Source organism: Palaemon carinicauda, chromosome 7, assembly GCF_036898095.1.
Source record: "Palaemon carinicauda isolate YSFRI2023 chromosome 7, ASM3689809v2, whole genome shotgun sequence".
Classification (NCBI taxonomy): domain Eukaryota; kingdom Metazoa; phylum Arthropoda; class Malacostraca; order Decapoda; family Palaemonidae; genus Palaemon; species Palaemon carinicauda.
Window position 1 is genome coordinate 82,654,894 of NC_090731.1, and position 23,370 is coordinate 82,678,263.

Genomic DNA, 23,370 nt, shown 5'->3' on the forward strand with positions numbered 1-23,370 from the left:
TACCATCTACCTCCGCTGCCTCTACTACTCCAGCTTCTCCACCACCTTCTGTAGGTTCTGCCTCACCTCCAGACCTACCTGTCCCGGCTTCGCCACCATCTTCTGTCTCACTTCTAGAGAATCCTGACTCACCTGCCCCAGTTTCTCTAGCATCTTCTGCAACCTCCTCTCCACAATAAACCTGTCTCTCCGTCCCTTGCAACATCCCTTCCAGTGTGCAAGCCAACCGTAGGAATAAAGTATGGAATTTTTTTCTTTTGTTATTAATATTTACTTTAATTCATGTGGTAAGGAAGTTTTCTCTTTTTTTAATACTTTTTTGTACGTCATTTGTTACATTTTATTATAGTGCAATATTTTACAGTACAGTACGTATAGAGTAATCTATTTATGATGTTCTGACTTACACTGAAATTCGGGTTACGCCGCGTCTTTTGTTATTCAATGAATATTGTAATCCTAAGTCTCATTCAAAGTCGATTGTAATTGAAAATTCTGATCAATCTGTTGTTCAGGTTATTAACCCTGTAAATCGAAGTGTTAATACTCTTAGTCTCATTCATGAACAGCCTGTGACTGCTCAATTTGAGTACGACTTTGAATTATGATATACAGTGGAACCTCTACATACAATTGTCTTTACATACGAATTTTCCAACATATGAAGTAAAATTCGATCAAATTTGCGTCTCAACACCCGAAGTCTTGCTCCAACATACGACGTAGATCATACGCGTAGAATTTTTCGAAGCGTCGATCATAGTTTCTTGTTTACGCCGGTAGATGGCACCACATCGGAGGGACGCCAATCGAGCATCGCCTTGATCAGTCCTCTCATCTCGTGCGCATCGTGTGGTTGTTCTCTATTCCCTCCGTTATTGACGGTGTTTTTTATCTTTTTGTTCTACACCATTAAAATAAGATTATCAGTCGAGGGCAAAGCATATGCATTATCTTTAATTATAGTGTTTAATTTCTTATAATCAACGAATAGTCTTACTGAGCCATCCTTATCTCGATCTCTAACAATTAGAGAAGGCCAGCGGAATCACATTCCTAGATAATCCGTTTCCATAACCTGCTATTGAACATGGATCCTATATAATAGGGGCTCATCCTGGTTCAATAATAAAGAGAAATAAATCCACCTTCCCCAGATGCTTGTATCCAACTGCTTTCTCATCTCATCTTTCTCAAATTCGCACTCTGAATCGACACCTGAAAATTTTTCCTATTAAATTAATCACTCTCAGCCTACATCTGCAGTGTTACTTTTTATACTTCTCTTATACCTCCAACAGTATGTCCAGTCCTTTTTCATAGGACTTTACATACACTATCGTTCCCTCTGGTAGGGACCAGGTGTGAATGACGGTTATACTCTTCAGTACCTTTGGTGGAACAATCTTCCTTTTTTATGGTACCATAGTTACCACCCTCTATTGTCTCTTTACTCCTACATAGGCACTGATACTTCTCTCACTCATCCCCTTTATAGGAACTCTATACCCATCAGCTAACATTTTAGCGGAACCTGTTTCACCTCTCATAATGGTAATATCAATGTGTACATAAAGTCTAATCTAATGCTATTACTTTTAGAATTACCTATTAAGTTACTCTGCCTAATGGATGTTTCTAAGGCCCGGCCTATATTTTGTACATTTTCTAGTGTTACACCCTTGTCTTGAAGTAATTATAAGGTTTTCTAATTCCAGAAAATCACATATAACACCTAAATTTTCTAGTCTAGTAAAAAAAGCATCTAAACGTTCACCTGACTATATATCCTTGCTATTTAACCTGGCACTGCTCAAAGAATTTATTGACTTGTGGATCAAAATTTGTGGTAAGAGCTTGGACTGGCTCTTCACTTGCACCACCTGTTAGTTGCAAGGTATTATATACTTCACGGTCTATTAACCTGCAACATGCAGTGACACTGCTTTCTTCTGAACATCCTGAATATTACCTAACGCTTCCAAATAAATCTTGAAATCCTCAACCCAATTATTCCATCTTGTAGCAACAGAGTTTGTATCTTGAGGTGAGTTGTTGATGAATCAGTATCCCCTACATGAGTTCCCCCTTTAACATTGCCAATTGTTATGGGGTATGTTATCCAGCAATGTTGCTCTATGTCAATTGAACTCTGGTACTACTGAGCTGTGATGATGAGGTTTCATAATATGTTCCATTCTCGTGGTCAATTTTTCGGGAGTATATTACCCAACAGTATTACTCAATGTCACTTGACCTTTGGTGCTGCTTTCATGTAATGATAAATTTTCACTGATACAGTATATACATTCTAGTCTCATCGTCATTTTTTATTCATGGAGGATGTGGTGAAGACAAATCTTGTACTTTTCCTATTTGATTGTGAAGCACTTTGCTTTCTTTCTCTCTCTCCTCTGGGATGAATAGTAATGTAAAAAAATAATGCATTAGCGATCAAATACAAAAAATCGAGTATCCAAGTATAAATGCCTAAAAGAATATTATTCTATTGCCGAATATAAATTATTAGCCTACAGTTGTACTTTTCATGAAGTATTTTTGGTATAATATAAAAGTGAAGAATATATGTAACATTACCAACAGTATAATTATTTGCATAATTAAAGTCATACAAGCACAGGTGCCATGGTGTTACATAAATTCAGCTGTTACATAAGACATACATTACTTTAAAATCACATACATAACACTAATATCATGCTATGTTCACATAGTAAAGATATTTATTTATTTGGAGATTAATTCTACAAGAAACATCCGTTAGTGACGATGGATATTTTGAGGGAGGATTAATGCTTTGAAACTCGCTAGTGCTAAGTTCCTGTATTTTTCTGAACCCAAAGGCAATGAAACTTTTAATAGGTCTTCTTTAGAGATACAACCATGCCTTAAAGTATTTTCTTTTTTTTTTTACTATTTCCAGTGATGTGCAAAATGTAATTACTTAAATAGTCGTTCCCAATACCCTGTCTATTTGTTAATAATTTAGCCATCTTTCAATAAGATAGTATATTTATTACAGAGCTATTCCTCTGCACCCAACACATAACACCAGCACTTATGCTCTGATGCTTAACCTTACAATTGGGGCTAGGTTGGCCAATTAACTCTTAGGATAATGAAAGGATTTACTTATATCACAGGCCTACCCTATGCAATGAAAAAATGAAGTATCCTAAAAGATAAAAGGGAAAAAAATGATGAAATAAGAAATGATAGGGTTTTTTTAATGAAATATTGAGGTATTCAAATAATTCAGTAAATCAATCCATAGCCAGAGTCGATAGTCAAATGCAGAATTTTTGTTCTGCTACGTTGTAGGTAGTCAATGCACGAAAACCCTTTCGAGATGTAAATTTCGTAATTTCTGTATATCATTTCTTATACATCCAAAAGATAAAAATTCAACCAATTTACGTAAATTATAATGGTAGTGGAAATTAGTACATTTAGCCTGGCCGGTAGAATATTGAGCCATCTCTCTCTCTCTCTCTCTCTCTCTCTCTCTCTCTCTCTCTCTCTCTCTCTCTCTCTCTCTCTCTCTCTCTCTCTCTCATATATATATATGTATATATATATATATATATATATATATATATATATATATATATATATATATATATATATATATATATATATATATATATATATATATATATATATATATGTATATATATATATGTATATATATACATATATATATATATATATATATATATATATATATATATATATATATATATATATATATATATATATATATGTATGTATTTATAGTTAAATCCCCGTTAACACAAGTTCTATCAACCCAGTTCCGAAAGTTCACACGAGTTCAAATTTATTGAGATAGATGCTGTTAACATGAAATGTCCGATGTTACACGAGTTGAATTTTCAGCCTGAGAGAGAGAGAGAGAGAGAGAGAGAGAGAGAGAGAGAGAGAGAGAGAGAGAGAGAGAGAGAGAGAGAGAGAGAGAGAGAGAGAGAAAGAGAGAGAGAGTTGATTGATTGATTTCAAGTTTTCAGGCATCTTGACATCTAAGGTCATTGACGCCGATATCATTTATTTTATATAAAAAATAAAAGAGTATTCAATTAAAACCATAAAATTGAATGTCATTATAGAAGTTAAATAATTTTCAGAAGATCAGATTCTGAAATAAATCTAAAACTGCCGCTTGCCTAGTAGAACACATCCTGTCCAAGAATCTTGGCAAGGATGAACCTGCCATCCTCACCTCGAGCCTCAAACAGATATCTATTTCTCAAGTTATTATAATTGGGGCATTAAGTCAACAAAAGCCTCACTGTTAAAGGTACTGAACAGTCATCGCTATATGGTTGATGTTGGCCCTTCAGCAGAAACTAGTGTGTCAACCGAGTGTGATCAATACGGAGACGACAAAGAGTCGTCTCCCATTTTCAGGGCAGCATGTTATACCTCCAAGGAGATATGACATTTGTTACTTCTCTCAATTTATTGCCATCTAGACTATCCCAGTGCTGTTTCCATTTATTGCAAAACTATTTTTTGATGTTAGGTAGGAAATCATTACATGGAATGGGATACCTTCTTGGCAGCAACTCGGATGCAGCATTCTTTTCCAGTGAATCTGCCATCTCATTCCCAGACACACCTACATGTGGTGGAACCCAACAAAATCAAACCATTATACCTCTCCGTCCAATAATATAAACCCATTCTAAAATCTTTAAAACTAGAGGGTTACTAGAATTAAAAACTCCCAAAGCTTGAAGGACACTCCTTGCATCACTAAAAACTGTAAAATTACCCTCCTTCTCCAACGCTATTTTCTCAATACTGGTTAATATGCCATACAGTTCAGCAGTAAATATGGAAACTGTTAGAGGAAGTGCACCTCTACAATTAAAACCACTACTATGTACTCCAAATCCAACGCCAGCATCAGATTTGGAGCCACCAGTATGTATATAAGTTGATCCTCTATGTTCTTCAACATGTCTCATAAAAAGAGACCTAGCTCCTAGGTCAGTCCTATTCTTCTCAACTCCAATAAAGTATTTACAAAAAGACATCTCTGGTAATTTCCATGGAGGCATTGATGATACCTTGAATGGAAGTATCTTATTTCTAATTATATCCAGACTGTTTAATAATTGTTTCACCTAAAAGCCATAAGGTTGAGGGGATTTTGGGTACAACTCAAAGTATGTTGGGTGCCTTACAAGGCTTGCAGTCTGAAAGGCTAAAGAAATAAGGAGTCTTTGCAATCTAAACCAATACCGAATAATGGAAGACATTCGGTAAAAGTCTAGAGGTAACTCCAGCATCAACAAGGAGACTTGGGATAGGTGAGGCTCTAAACACTCCTGTGTACTATCTAATACCAGCATGATGTATTGAATCTAATATCTTTAATCGGCTTGGGGTTGCTGAGGAGTGTATTTCACATCCATAACTAATTTTGGAAAAAATCAGGGCCTTGTATAATTTTAAAATACTATTGCGATCTGTCCCCCATGATGTATGGGACAATATTTTTAAAAGATTCAGAGCCTCAATATCTTTAGCTTTTAATGCTTTTGGGTGAGAAACCCATGTAAGTCTACAATCAAATATTAAACCTAAAAATTTAGTTTCCCTTACACATGGGATCCGTTGACCTTTAATGTATATATCCGGGTCTGGATGTGCTCCCCGGATACGACAGAAATGTACAATAGTAGTTTTACTTGTCGAGAACTTGAATCCATTCATATCGGCCCACTGGATAATTTTGTCAATTGAGAGTTGAAGTTTTCTCTCAACCATTACCATTCTAGCTCCAGCAAATGATATGAAGAGATCATCCACAAATAATGTTGGGAGAACATCCCGGGAAATGGCTGAGGATATCCCATTAATTGCTAGTGCAAAAAGGGTTACACTCAGCACACTACCCTGAGGAACCCCTTCTTCCTGATATTCACTCTGATAGAGTTTCCCCCACTCTCACTTGAAAAACTCTATGTGAAAGAAATGCCTGAATAAATAGTGGCAGCTCTCCTCTCAATCCCAATTCATGAATTGTTTTAAGTATACCATATCTCCAAGTGGTATCATATGTCTTTTCAAGGTTAAAAAAAGACTGTCACATGGTGCTTTTTTGGAAGCAAACGCTTCACAAATAGAGGACTCAAGTCGTATCAACACATCAGTCGTTGAGTGCATTTTTCTGAATCCACATTGAATGGGTGATAAAATACCTTTCTTTTCAAGGTACCACATCAGCCTTGCATTGACCATCTTCTTCATGGTTTACATAAACAAGATGTCAATGCAATAGGTCGGTAGTTTGCTGCTAAAAGCTTGTCCTTACTGGGTTTTAAAAAGGCTAAAATAATGGCTAGTTCCCAAACACTTGGATAACTATGACCATGCCATATTCTATTAATAATGCTTAAAATAAATAACTTTGTATTAAAATGTACATGCTTAATCATTGCATATAGAATTCCATCGGGTCAAGGAGCTGTATCGTTACAAGTGGAAAGTGCCGAATCATATTCTCTTTCAGTAAAAGGAGAATTATATGACCCTTCCCTTCCTGTTGCGAAATTTAAAATTTTCTTTTCTTCAATGCTCCTATACTGGTGACCAGGACCTACTACACACTTACAAGATACATTTGAAAAATGATCGGCCAGGGCATTGCTTACATCATTTGCTTTAGTCACATACTGACCGTACACTCTCAGCACTGGTGTAGGGTTTGGGGTAAATTTGCCGGCAATCTTTATTTTCCTCGATACAGAAGATGGTGGTGTTTACTGTTAATGGAGGAAACAAATGACACCACGGGACTGGATGTCGTTTGAATAATCCCGTGGTTTTGGGAATCGAATTGATTCCTGCTGCATGGAGAGTTCCATTCAGTAGGTCTATGGCATCATCAATACTTTCAAACTGTTCTGCACTTCCTTTGATTTCACTGAGCTCACAAAATTTAACCCAGTCTGCCTTGTCAAGATTCTATCGTGGCGACCTTTGGAAAGGCGGACCCTTGGTGCCAATCATCTAATGTCCTCCAATCGAAATCAAGAAGGCAGATAGAGCTTGCAATTGAAAGGTCTATGCATAACAAGGTACCTGTCTGAACATGGAAGTTTGTGGGCTCTCCTGTATTAAGGAGTCCCACATCGTCATTCTCCACAATTGATGAGATAATATTGCCCCTTGTGTTTGCCAAAACATCATCCCATAAAGGATGTCTCCATTCATATCTCCCAGTAAGAGAAAAGGTTGAGGGAGTAGTTGAATGACTTCTACTAAATCATCATATAAAATATTATCATTTGGAGGTAAGTACAGAGAGCATATTGTATATTTTCTCCCTATATCGATTTATACAACTACTGCCTGTAGGGTTGTACGAATAGACAAAGGTATTTGGGGAACATCTCGATGACTTCTGCCATGGCTCCATGCTTGTTGATTATATGGTATTCTATAGCTAGCATACTCTCGAGGACTAGGAGTGTTATCATCAAGCTTACTTTCCTGTAGACATACAATTATGGGGGAATGTTCATGAATTAAGATCTCAAGTTCTTCATATTTGTCCCTTAAACCCTGACAATTCCATTGAAAAATGGAGTAGAAAACAATGGATTATTTCTGGAAGACATCTTGTATGAGGTCTTCCCATTAGCAGTTTTTAATCTATTATTATTACCTGTAGGTTTCTTCAGAGATGATCTTGATATGTTGGGTTTTACGTTTGTACTTTTCTTTGTGTCCTTCTGATCTATTTGTTGAGGCAGATGGTGGATCTCAACTTGAATTTCTGATTCATTCAGTTTATCTTCTGGTTCATTAGAAACATCAACAGACAAAACATCAAATTTATTTGATGTCATAACTTTAATGTTTCTAATGGAGGGGGTGAGAGAAATGGAGGTTTCTCTCTTTTACGATTAATAGACGGTGGGTTTCTAGGTTTTTGCACCTTTCCCACTACAGGAGCATCAGGCAAGTTGATTTTAAGTGAAACCTCCATCAAATCAGGCAAGGACATGGCCTGTGAGAGGTTTGTATTAGTTTTTGTAATGGAGGACGAGGGTTGTACAGAAATGGGCAATGCCTTAGTGTTAATACGCCGTGGTAAAGCCTCAGGAGGTAATATGCTTACCTCGTCATTTGACATTTTATCAGATGGTATATTTCTTTTTCTAGAACTATTGTCAGTACAAGGTGGGTTTGATTTTAATGCCTTAGCATAGCTATTTGATTTATTTAATAGTCTTTTGGCATGTCCAACACTTATATGTTCCAAACTAGATTTGTTAAGGGCAGCTTCTTCCAACTTATACCACTAGCAGCTCTTGTTTGTGGATTTATGATTCAAGTTGCAATTTAAACACCTCTCACCAAGTGCGCATTCTCCATGGTAAGATTTGGATCAAATACCACATATTTTCTCATTTTTGCAAACCTTAGACGGGCGTCCAAATTTAAAACAATTAAAACACTGCAGTGGCTTCTGCTTGAATGGTCGTACTTTAATTATTTCGTTTTGAATAGTAATATGGAATGGTACATCAGCATCTTGGAACGTAAGGATTATCATTGCTGTACCCGGGGACTTTGTGAACTTTCCATACATTTAGTGGACATATGGCCAGTATCTCCTCCTCTGTAAATTCATATAGATCTCTGTTAAAAACTACCCTCCTTCCGTAGCTAAAATTTAGGTGGGATTTGACATCTAACTTAATGTTATCATTACTTGTTTTCATGCTGGACAGTATTACAGACGGTGTACTTGATTTGGCATGGATTAGGAAACTATTTTTTCCAAAAAGAGATATATCATCTGGTGCAATAGTTCCTACTTTTTTTCTGAATTAATTTGCATATTTTAAAATAATTATCTGCTTCAGCTATAAGCCACATAAGTTGGTTTTGGCTTTCTCTGGGAGGGCATAACTATACTATATCTGGGTCTTTTTCCAACATATCGGCAGGCCTATACACATCCAAATCTTTTGGTACCTTATCGCAGAGAGCAGCCGCGACATTCAAGTTATTAATTTTAATATTATTCAAGTTACTTATTGCACTAAATGCTTCGTCATAACTACTGTAAGATATCCATGAATCCCTTGATTCAGCTTCAAGTTTCATCCATAGCATTCAAACGCTTTATATAGATCATCATAATTTGTCTCTATTGAAATTTGGGTAACATGAAGGATTCGAAGTTTCCTTGTGTTACCCAAATTACTCCATTTTTGGATATTAGTAGCATGGTCCTTTCCTGTTCCGAGGTCATCAACAGAATTTTTCCTATTCATATTATGAGAGGTCGTCAACATTGGCGGGGGGGGGGGGGGGAATTCAGAATATCCAGGGGATGGGGAGTCAGTGTTTGAAGGGTTCATAGTTAAGGGTGGGATTTTCTTTATGTTTTTTGTTGGTTTACCTGCTTGAGAATTTTAAGAAAGTATCATACGTTGGGAATGAAATTTACATTCTCCACTATCGGCACAATGAGAGTACAGTATACTTCCCTGGAGGTGCAGGACAACTCAACACCGCCCACTCAACACCGCCGACTCAACACCGCCAACTCATCACCGCCGACTCAACACCGGGACAACTCAACACCGGGACAACTATAAAATCATAAAACACACACATGCAGATTATATATATATATATATATATATATATATATATATATATATATATATATATATATATATATATATATATATTTATATATATATATATATATATATATATATATATATATATATATATATAACTTGTTTTACTTGTCTCTTTTTAATGAACAATGGGAGCACTTCATTATTTCAAATTACTTTCTCTCATGGTTCTTCTTGTAATATATATAAACTACCGATCAGATGCAAATGACCTGTAGATCATATAATTGTTTTGTTTTTCGATATTGAGTATCAGATGAATGTAAATGTTGCAACCAACTTTCTCTTCCAAAAAGCAGACTTCTGTGTAATCCAGGCCCACTATCGCCTATCAAGAAATGTTCTTCTATCCCTTCTTCTGGAATGTAAACCTTGTACTGGTATAGCAACTTTAACTCTCGAAGATCTGCAGGAGTCGGAGGAGGAGCACTTACGACTTTCCTTTGGCGTTTAATCGTTTTTCTCATAGCTGAAGCATCAGGCAATGATCCAAGCGTAATTTGTGATACATTTGCTAATATCTCACTTATTACTACCCTTGGCTTTTCAATGGTGTCTACTGCGCGTTGTTTCAAGGCTGTGTAAACTTTAGCCACTTCAACATAGGGTGCAGATGAATTATGGGAATGCTTGTTTACTTCCTTGATAACAGATCCAAATTTTGTATGAATCCTTGCATTGCACCTAGCACCTTGATCACAACGCCAAAATTTATTTTTATTTAGTTTACTAAACTTATCAAACACAAATAAATGTCCTTCGTATGTAAATTTTTCTTTTCCTCTTTGGCTAAGAATTTCCATTTTGGGCGAGAGGAAAAATTTATATTTCTATATATTTCAGAATTGTCTTCAAAATTTTTAAGTATTGGGCTCAATGTAAAGAGATGGAAACATGCTTATTCAGATTAAGTGAACTGAACTGAACAATATACTAATACCATCAACACTAAAAAGGTAAATCTTATAATCCCTTCAACCACTCAATATCGAAAAACAAAACAATTATATGATCTACAAGTCATTTGCATCTGATCGGTAGTTTATATATACATGTATATTACAAGGAGAACCATGAGAGAAAGCAGTTTGGGATAAAAAAGTGTTTCCATTGTACATTAAATAGAGACAAGTAAAATAAGTATATATATATATATATATATATATATATATATATATATATATATATATATATATATATATATATATATATATATATATGTATATATATATATATATATATATATATATATATATATATATATATATATATATATATATATGTATATATATACATATATATATATACATATATATATATATATATATATATATATATATATATATATATATATATATATATGTGTGTGTGTATATATATATATATATATATATATATATATATATATATATATGTGTGTGTGTATATATATATATATATATATATATATATATATATATATATATATATATATATATATATATATATATATATATATATACAGTATATATATTGTCAAGACAGACAAATTAAATAAAAAATATAGTTCAAGAAATGGGATAAGACAGAGGCTAATCTGCATTTCAAACTTTCTTGTATTTAAATGAAAATTTCACAAGTTCTTTCTTGACACTTCATAAATTTCTAAGTTAATGAAAATTCTGGAAAGCATCTTTAATATCAAAGTGATAAGTGCTCTTACACTGAAAACATTACATCACAATTTTCTTGGGCGAGCATACAGCTAGGAGACGAAGTCTATATAAAAGATTTCACACTTGGACATCTAACTTGAAGACAATCATAAGTTTACACAAAGTTCTTATCTTTGAGTCCATGAACAACGGAGCGACACGAGCCCTTTACTATGACAATGGCTCCCTCCCGACTGACTTCTAGGTGTGGCACTCCGCAAGACGTGGTTATTGTTGTCCGTGGGCAGGTGCCACCTTTCCTAGGGTTGTCCAAGGTCCTTTAATGGGAGAGGTCGGCTCATCAGCGAGCGAAAATACGTTCCGTTTGCACATGACGTCACACCTCGTATAGTCTCCCTTGACAGCATTGACTGACAGGTATACGTAGTAACACGATGCAAGGATACCTTTCCAAAATAAAAATACTCCTTAATATTTTATTTCTATTTTTTTTTTTTTATTAAAGTACAGATTATCCTTAGGGCAGACCATACATCAAAGTTTAATAATAGTCTGATGCTTCTAAACATAGTCATAGGGTATAGATGTATCTTAAAAGGGAACACAAATACTGTAATGTATTGACTGCCACTTGGTACTAAATCCTACACAACGAGTTAAGGATTCTCATTTTATTCCTAACAGATTAACAGAACAAAGATGACAGTTTAATAGTGATGGAATTCAGATAAGCATGAGTTTGTTTCTCACCGAGCCAGGTGTGCACCCCAGGAGGAAAAATTAAGTTGTTGTTTTCATGGTTTTTCTTACTGTACTCCTGCAAGTCCTTTGTTTCTTTTTACTTATGTCGATAATGTTGTTGAGGTGCCGTATTCTAAAAAACACTGATATTTTGGTAAAAAATTCCACAACCTCGTCAGGAACACCAGTGACAGCAGATTTCATTTCAGCAGCCATTGTTTTTGCATTCTGTTCCTGGTCAAAGCCCATATCCATGCATTGCTCAAATAATTTCTCTACAAATTTTTAGTTTAGAAAAAAAATATCGTCGGATGGTGCATAGAGTTTTCCTTCACTGATATAATGGACCCATGTCGCTGACGTCTTACTATCAACAATATACACTAAATTTGGATATTTAAACAAAAACTTTTTTCACTACTTATCCACCGATATATCTTAAGGACTATTCCTCGATAACAGATCCTGTGGTGTCTCTGGATTTCTGACATTTGGCAAATTCTGTTTCCTCAGGGAACATTTCGTCATTCTTAAGATCCACATCAAATTAAAGGTCTCTAAAAATGATGTTTGTCATACATATTTCTAAGGCCAGTTCCCTGTCATGGAAAGATTTATCAGGTCCATTTCCATCACGTTCAGATGATACCATTTCATGGGATAACGGGTCAAGGTTTTCATTTGCCTTATCGCTAACAAGTTCAATATCCCTACTTAGCAAAATGTTTTTCAATCTGTACTTGAAATTAACTGCATCGGGATGATCATGAGAACCCCTCATCTGCCTAATACATCCAAAAAAAATTTCAAGACAGTCTTGATTCAATCTCCTTGTCATAATAAAAGAAATGTCCTGACTGTTTTAGCATGTTATTTAGCCCAATTATTGAGTGACAAGATAATATCACACCTTTTTGGAATTTGTAAAGGCAATTAAATTTTGGATTTTTTACCCTCATTCCCAGCCTAGCATCAACCATTCTTTTTAGAACACTTTTCTGGCTATCCAAATCTCTCACAAATGCATTGCGGGCTGTTATGTCTCCTAACATCATAGAAGAATTCATGACATCAAACCATTCATTCACTGTAGCTATAAAATCGGCAGTTTCCTTCCAACTGTTCCTCTCTAATAAAGCCCCTTTCTCCTAAAAAAATACAATGCCTTAGCACATGACTTTGAAAGTAGCTGTGCAGCATACTTACACGCTGTCTTTGTAAGCCACTTACATTGATATGTGTTTTATTAATTTCATATGCTAAGGCATACTCTGATACCGTTTTCATTAGCATTTCACGGACACAGGCATCAGATACACTATTTACATTTTCCATAAGAAAACCGTGGTCCAGAAAATTATTTATAATTAACTTTATCATATGGGGAGCATCAGCAAATATGAAGACATTCCTGTCAGCACATGGATTTTTAAAAAAGACTTTTTCTGGGTTAAGGGGATCAATCACGAATTCTTTCCAAACCCTCAAATTAGTAGATCCAAGATCATGGACAATTGCCCCGACGGCAAATCCAGCCTTTTCAACATTTACAATGATATCAGTCAGTTTTTTATGCACATTAGAGTCATCATATTGGTAGTATATGGGTTGCTTCCAGGTTGCCGTCAAACCTCTTAACATAACCACTTGAACTTTATCATGAGGTTCATACAAAACATCCATCCCTTTGTCATAAATCCACTTACTAGAAATATTCATTTCATCAAATGAAATAACGGCAAGTTTTTCAATTTCCGTCATTGTTTCTGATTTTGCCCTCATCAGTGACAGAACCGAATGCATAATACACGGCTCACATTTGAGATTTTGCGTTCGTTTATTCAGTGTACTTTTTGATGGCAGAAGAAATCCTCTTTTAGTTCGCAAATATGAATATCATTTGGTGCTCATGCTTCTGAGAGTGAAAGCTAACGATATGTCTTCATCGCTGCATTGACTGACAGACATTAGTTATGAGAGATTTTATCTGTGTTGCTCTTAGCACAGGTTGAAATAACTTATTTATTTCAGTTAATGTGAACTTAGGTTCTGTCACTTCCGTTTCCAAACTAACCTGTTTCAGGAGTTCTTGATCGGTCTTTTCAAAATGTTCTATCTTTTTCTTCTGGAAGAAATGAACGTGACAAATATCAAATAAATCTGCTAGTCAAGTCAAACCTCAGCCACCGTCACCGATAAATGACGTCACAAAAGCTCCGCCCCCATGCGCGTACCTCACTGATGAGCCGACCTCTCCCATTAAAGGACCTTGGGGTTGTCGAGGTAGTAGTCCGTTCTGTTACGACTCGGATGTCCTTCGTCTCCTTGCTGCAGCTTTCCCACACAATCTGTAAGAACAATGAGGTGACAACAAAAAGCCCTCAGTCAACAGATTGAGAAGGCAACAGCATCCTGTCGCCAGTGGAAGCTGAGGTAGCATACATTCCCAAGCGAAGCCAGCAGGCAGAGGTCGTTTACATGACCCCAAACAGGGGTTTCAAGCATTGACTACGTGACAATATATATATATATATATATATATATATATATATATATATATATATATATATATATATATATATATATATACACACAGTATATGTAGATATATATATATATATATATATATATATATATATATATATATATATATATATATATATATATATATATACACAGTATATGTATATATATATATATATATATATATATATATATATATATATATATATATATATATATATATATGTATATATGTATATATATATATATATATATATATATATATATATATATATATAAATATATATATATATATATATATATATATAATATATATATATATATGTGTGTGTGTGTTTTATAGTTTTATAGTTGTCCTGGTGTTGAGTTGTTCCGGTGTTGAGTTGTTCCGGTGTTGAGTTGTCCCGGTGTCGAGTTGTCCTGGCGTTGAGTCGGCGGTGTTGAGTTGTCCCTTTCCCACCTCCCAGATGGTCCACTCCATACCCTACCCGAAAGATAGCACCAAAACAGATATAGAGGCACAGGTGTAAGCTAAACCTGCCTGTTAAGACTGAGACCAAGGAAATATGGAATCATCCTCCCCATATCTGTAATGATGGGCTTCCGGCCACAAGCCAAGAGTCCCACCTCAAGGATTGGATCCCCCGGATTCCGATGACCCAACCCTTGAGAGTAGTTCCGCCAAAAAGGTCCAAACCATCTTCGGGATGGCTGAGGTCATCCAATACTCTCATATATAGCTTCGAATGCAAATACCTCCCAACCATGATCCCTTCTCCCCTTCATCTAAGCAGGTAGTAATAACGAATGTGGAAATGTCACGCCATTTAAGTAAAATAAAAATAAATAAATAAATGAACAAATTAAATGTATATATATATATATATATATATATATATATATATATATATATATATATATATATATATATTTATATATATATATATATATATATATATATATATATATATGTATATGTATATATATATATATATATATATATATATATATATATATATATAAACTTAAAAGAAATAATACTCATAGAGTTAGGATAGCAAGACAAAAGAAAGATGATAAAATTAGGAGAGGGTCAAAGTAATATTGAGCTGAAGGAATAGAGGAAAGGGAGAGAAATTTAGATTCGAACTTGGGGAGCAATTTTCCCAAGTTCGAGAGCCCGCTTGCCCGTCAAAATTCTTCAACAATATGAAGAAACCACATGACTGCGTCGAGGCATTCTCTCATTAAGAGAGAGAGAGAGAGAGAGAGAGAGAGAGAGAGAGAGAGAGAGAGAGAGAGAGAGAGAGAGAGAGAGAGAGAGAGGGGGGGGGGTTAATAAGAATTTATTTAAGCTTACAAGCAATTAAATTTTAGTTTTAAATGTAGTACCAAAAAGTAACCTAATCCTAAATTATATTTGTATTCAATATATTTGTTTACATTGCTTATGCAGATAGCTGTAGATCGTTGGTGTCAACAACTGATTCGTCTGTTGTTGTTGTTGTTGTTTGATACGTATTTTTATTAAAAAAAAAATTGGGCTAGAGTTCATTGAACAGTGTTCCTTTTTTTCAAGGATTACGTGATAGGGAGCAAAATCATATCAACTATACTCTGTTAACTATATGTGAGCATAATCCTGATACCGACGGAACTTTGACAACCTTGTAACATTTGAGTACTGTATTTTTAAAAGTAAATTCCGTGTAACAAGGAAAACGGTATAAACTCAAACATCTCATAATGTAAATAGGAAAGTGAATGTACTTCAACCACTATTTTGATGGTAATACAAATGATAGTCAATGATGATAATATGTAAATATAATATAGATAATAATGATAGTGATAGTAATAATATAGTTAATCTCAGCGGAGAGGGAAATAATATGGAAAAATATGTTGACTTAGAATAAGATGTGTATCTTGAAGGTTGACTGATATCTTAGTCTAGGTGCTCAAATTCTTATTCCTTATCAATACATTATTGAAGAAATAATTTTCCTATGATTTCACATAAATGAAGGTAACAAATTTTATATGCTACATTTAAGCGACTAGAATCTGTGGGTCAATTTCATTTCATATCTTTTGTAAACGTATGTTAGAATTATTATTATTATTATTATTTCCACTTCTTTAAGGTTGTTTTTGCCAACTTGTTTTGTTGTGTGGAATCACTATGTCATTGTGGACTCAATGATGATGATGTTAATTATAATTTTTATTATTACTATACAAGGAAAAGAAGTATGATTAGAAAAATTATGGTACATGTGAAGAGTAAAACAAAGGCTAAGCAGAACTTTGTGTTTGTTGTTTAAAAAAAAAAAAAATGTAAATACCAGCATTGGAGTTTTCTTCTAATATTTAAATCTATTTACAGATCCTTATCAACTTAGAAATGTTGCATTTACATTATCTAATAGTCGATTGGGTGAATTACATCACCGTCTGGAAAAACTTCGAGTTTGTGTTGGTGCTGATCAGTGTGATGATTTACCAAACTCACAGGTAAGTTCACCATCATCATCATCATCATCATAATCATCCAAGCTTTTAAACGAGTTTAAATATAAAAATGCAACAAAGACGAGGATTTCAACAAAGAAAGCTCCCCAGCAATAAACTACTAAAAACATAAGAGGACACAGAAAGTTATGTGTGGTACAATGCCTTTATTTTCATAGAAAACAGATACAAATGCATTTGATATAAAAGTGATAGTGAAGATTGATATAGATATGAAAATACATATTAACAAAGCATTTGTATTCATCTATAATTAAACATATTCTTTTTAGGGAACTTAAGGTTACTATACAGTATACACTTTTCACATTATTTTAGCTTGAAAAAAAAATCACATCACATATTTCTTTTTACATAGAAAAGAAAATATGGTCTTCATTGAGTAGTATACTCAGTGACATTCCTATAAAACTTTAAGTTAATCAAATATCAAAATATGGGAAACTATTCCCTGAGATCTCAGAAGACTTAGATTTAATGAAAAATTACTTTAATTTTATCAGGGCTATCCAAAACCCCTAGGAGTTCTGGAAATGCCTCTATCTTTTAACTGGTGTCTTCCAGTGGCCAAAAACTTCTTGAAAGACATACTAAGAGAATATTGGTGGGAACTTGAATTCACATATAAAGTTATCTCCATTCATCTTATATACATTACCAGAGCTGTATTCTACCAAATATGACCCAAGGGCCACCACAAGCACTTTCCTAGGTTCCTTACTTTAACGCCGAGCCACGCCTCGCTTCCAGGGCAAAACAGTCCCAGACTGAGACTCGATCAGAGAGATTACCTTTTGTCACAGTTGATACACAAATACTTTATTTAAAGGGGAAAAAACTTTTATGAAAATGGTCTGTGGTATCTTAAGATATTATAACACAATAAATGTTTGTCATATAACACCAAGTTATCGTATTCATAGTATAAAAAAGAACCAATTGAATAGAAAAATTCCGTAGCAAGCAGAATGATATATCATGAAACTCGAATTCCCTGATGGCACATTTCCAGTGAACTCAAATACCAAACTGGTTCCCTTAGGTTTATTGTTTCCAAGTGTATGTTAATTACTCGAAATGACAGCTTTTATGGATGTCCTGATCCTAAACTAAAGTTCCTAATGCCAGAAAATGAGTAAAGGGCATATTGAACTATTGTTTGGTCGAATAAGAAATAGGGGAAAGTGTAATGATAATGCGATTGCTCATCAGTTCTGTACGGACTATAAAAGTATTGTCGTGCATATTAATGTGCAAGATGTGTTTAGCAGCAACAGCAGAGTTTTTAATCAGTTTTGATACAGTCAACATCCAGTCTTGGTAATTATTACAATGATAAACATACGAAACCTTAGAGGTTGTGACAATAAATTCATCTACAGGCAAAAGAAAAATTTCTGATCAATAATTTTTTTTTTTAAACCCGTGGAGATGTGTACATGTATATTCCAAGTACACACCATCTTTCGTTTTGCATGAGCGCCATTGTAGTGTACATATCGGGATTTTTAGTGATTCATGTAAAAAAGTTGTTGGATGTGAAAAATTTACAAAGGCTCTGATTGGTAAAAACGATAATTCGTTAAAATCCCTAATCTCATTGAAAAGTAAAGGCATACTAATTCACCCACAACTTTAAAATATGCTCTGTACTATTTACATAACTACTATAGTTCCCAAATTAAACAGAAAATGTATAAAAGATATGGATGTGGGAAATTATAGTTTGCGTGCAAACCGATGTTTTTGCCTGTATAGGCCCAGCCTCACAGATTAGTACAGCGCTGACCAAGTATACTCTCTCCAATCTTTCTTCCCTCCAAGGCTTTGACCATTTATAAGTCCTAAACATATCTTCATCCAAATTATCTAAAACTTTGGCATGATTACTTTTTGATAAGTATTAGCTCTAGAATTTTAGGTTTCATTAAATCTTCATATGTAGTTAATATAGTACAGAGTTTTCAGCCAAATTACAACTGTAAAGGACTGACATTTTCAGCAATCAGAGTATATCTATAATATAAAAGGAAGTCGCAAACATTTTTGTTATCATTTCTCTATGTTCATTTTTCATTAATATTCTTAAATCTTGTAAACTTCTTTCAGCTAAATCGTCAATTGTAGGATACCTAGGAGAAAAAAGTAGTGTGGTGTATAGCCTGCCATAAGTATTACAAAACATTTTCTAGCCATGAACTGCAGCCTTTTTCCACATTGTAGTTTTTGGAGTATCATGCATAGCAAATTTACATTTGCAATATTTTATGACATTTACCTAACAGACTTCAAGCTCATCAAATCCTATTTATTTACTATGATCATCAACAATAAGGAAATACATTCGGCTGTGCAATTCAAAAAGGTAAGCACTTAAATTTTGCCAAGGCAAATCAGGAATATATTGCATCAAGGGTTCCCTTACTTGGTTACAAAAAACGTTACATTTATGACAGGAATGAATTAAGTCTTTAATTTTCACGTTCATTCCTGATCAGCATCTTTGAGATCGGGAGTTGTAACAGCTCTCGCCCACGTATCCTACCCTATCCCTTATCCTTCGAGACAACGTTAACTCTATTCGGGGAAGGATAACCATGGCTTGTTATTAACACGTCCCTGATTTATACACGATATCTTTCGGGATATTCACTCCGGTGGTAAAGAACTCAGTGATACCTCTAAGGTAAATTTCTCTAGTAAATCACTCACAGAAATAAGCCAAGTAGAAACTGCCAATGAGGAACTTCCATCAGGACATGTCTTAAGCCCAAAAAATTATACAATCACTTGTTTCACTAGAAATTAATTTATGAAGATATTTAATTCAGACAATTAATGAATAAATGACACTTTAACACTTATAGAAAAAAATCAGAATTACGCTTACATATACTTAACTGTTACTCTTATGACCTTAGGCTGACACAAGGTTACCGAACGGTTAAGCAAAATAATTACACTTCACTGTTTAACCTAATCTCACAGGGCCAGATACAAAAACTAATTGATTTTTATAGTATACTGAAACTCACATATACACGGCACTTCTATTAACTTGAACCACAGAAGTTCCAATGTTTGAACAAACTCTATTCACATTTGAGAGAAAACACTATGCACATTGGAGAGGAAAACACTATGCATGTTGGAGAGGAGATACGTAGAGGCTGAATAGATGCTGGAGAGGACTGTCGGACGATAGCTCTTCTGAGGGTTAGGCTGGATCTCTTCTGCTTCCTCTGCATTACTAGGCCCTTATTTATTAACTTAATTCGTTTTAGTAACTTTTAGTAAATCATTCTCGTGGGGGGGGGGCATGGCTCTAGCAGCATAAGGTTACCAACACAGCAATTTGAAAAAGGGTTACTACCGTTGCTTGCGAGGCAAATCACTCGGGTAACTTCGCCCACCTCCACTCATAACATTAAAAAAAGAATAACATCTAGTCTAGAATTTTTATGCCTCTTCCAACCAAGTGGAAACATGAGGCAATCCCTAGCGGGTGTGTCATATAACACCTTTTAACAAGTTACATAAGATTTTGTAACAAAACTACGTGAAATGAGAATTTAATTCTTTAGAATGATTTAAATTTACATATAGGAAACTGAAGGAAAATACATTTACATATATGACAATAGTCTTATGTAATTTACGTACATTACTTAATACTACATTAGTGGAACTCACCTCACGAGCTGGCTATACATCTCTTAAATACACAAATAAAATACATAAATAAAATATTCTACTCTCATGAAGACCAGCTTCGTAAGAATGTACATATATATATACTGTATATATATATATATATATATATATATATATATATATATATATATATATATATATATATATATATATATATATATATATATATATATATATATATATATATATATATATATATACTGTACATATTTATATATATATATATATATATATATATATATATATATATATATATATATATATATATCTATATATATATATATCTATATATATATATATATCTATATATATATATATATATATATATATATATATATATATATATATATATATATATGTGTGTGTGTGTGTGTGTGTGTGTGTGTGTGTGTGAATGTAAATTTGTGCTAAACTTTGACCTTGAGCTAATTAATTATTTACAAAGTTGACATGCCCTTGGTTTGATCCTTTCAGATGAGAAATTTAGTTACCTTTCCAATTATTATTATTATTATTATTATTATTATTATTATTATTAGTCAAGCTACAACCCTAGATGGAAAAGCAAGATGCTATAAGCCCAGGGGCTCCAACAGGAAAAAATAGCCCAGTGAGGAAACGAAATAAGGAAATAAATAAATGATAGAAGAAGTAATGAAAATTAAAATACAATATTTTAAAAACATTACGTCAAAACAAATATTTGATATATAAACTATAAAAGGACTTATGTAATCCTGTTCAACATAAAAACATTTGCTGCAACTTTGAACTTTTGAAGTTCCACTGATTCAACTACCCGATTAGGAAGATCATTCCACAACTTGGTCACAGCTGGAATAAAACTTCTAGAGTACTGTGTAGTAATGATCCTTATGATGGAGAAGGACTGACTATTAGAATTAACTGCATACCTAGTATTGCGAAAGGGATGGAACTGTCCCGGAATATCAGAATGTAAAGGATGGTCAGAATTATAACAAATCTTATGCAACATGCATAATGAACTAATTGAATGACAGTGCCAGAGATTAATATCTAGATCAGGAATAAGAAATTTAATAGACCGTAAGTTCCTGTCCAACAAATTAAGATGAGAATCCAGACAGGAGAACAATGCTCGAAACAAGGTAAAATGAAAGAATTTAAACACTTCTTCAGAATAGATTGATCACCAAAAATCTTGAAAGACTTTCTCAATATGCCAATTTTTTGTGCATTTGAAGAAGACACAGACCTAATGTGTTTCTCAAAAATAAATTTGCTGTAGAGAATCACTCCTAAAATTTTGAAAGAGTCGTACAAAGTTAAAGAAACATTATCAATGCTGAGATCAGGATGTTGAGGAGCCACAATCCTTGACCGACTTACAATCATACTTTGAGTTTTGTTAGGATTCAACTTCATACCCCATAATTTGCACCATGCACTAATTTTAGCTAGATCTCTATGAAGGGATTCACCAACCCCAGATCTACCTTCAGGAGGTGGAATTAATGCATAGAGAGTAGCATCATCTGCACATGCAACAAGCTTGTTTTCTAGACCAAACCACATGTCATGTGTATATAATATGAAAAGTAATGGGCCAAGAACAATACCCTGAGGAACACAAGATATCACATTCCTATACTCACTATGGTGCCCATCAGCAACAACTCTTTGCGATTTATTATTTAAAAGTTCAATAATGATGCTAAGAAACGACCCACCCACTCCCAACTGTTTGAGTTTGAAAACAAGGGCCTCATAATTAACATGGTCAAAGGCAGCACTAAAATCAAGGCCAATCACACGAACTTCCTGACCACAATCAAGGGATTCCTGTATAGCATTGGAGATTGTAAGAAGGGCATCACATGCTCCAAAGCCTTTACGAAAACCAAATTGCAAACTAGGAAACAGATGATTACCTTCAGCAAACCTATTAAAACGTTTTGACAAAAGACGTTCAAAAACTTTAGATAATATGGGAGTTATGGAAATTGGGCGGTAATCAGTTTGACTTGAGCTACCACAAAAACATTTACATAGTGGAGTAACATTACAAATTCTCCAACAAGGGCTAAAGGCAATCTTTATTTTTTCTATCATTATTTATTACATAGTTTATAATGCAAAAAGTGGCAGAAAGGTTATTTTTACAGTAAGCTGAATCAAAGTCATCTTTTTTGGGAGAATTTGATGAGTACACAGATAATGGGTAATACTTGTATTTCTACATTTGCAAACAATTTCAACTTAATGTTTCATATATTATTTGAAAGGACATTCTTTACATTTTTGCATAGTAAAAAATGTATTATGAACATTTCGATATAATAAAACTTTATCGAAAATAAAGTTGCATAAAGACTATATTGTTGATGAATTGCATAGGAAATATGTTCTATTGAAATCTTTATTGTTTTAGCATTATGCATTACTTATTATTACCAAAAATGACACATTCCATGAAAAATAAAGTCCTCTAACATAATTGTTATATT

At 34.0% G+C, this 23,370-nt stretch overlaps 1 protein-coding gene across 1 annotated transcript in view; it reads left to right on the plus strand.

Moving 5' to 3' along the window:
• The window catches only part of Sulf1 (Extracellular sulfatase Sulf1), an 893,213-nt gene that overhangs the window by 867,841 nt on the left and 2,002 nt on the right, over positions 1-23,370 (plus strand). The window contains exon 21 of the mRNA XM_068376733.1: positions 17,022-17,149. Within this exon, the coding sequence (XP_068232834.1) occupies positions 17,022-17,149 (128 nt within the window). The remainder of the gene's footprint in view (positions 1-17,021; positions 17,150-23,370) is intronic.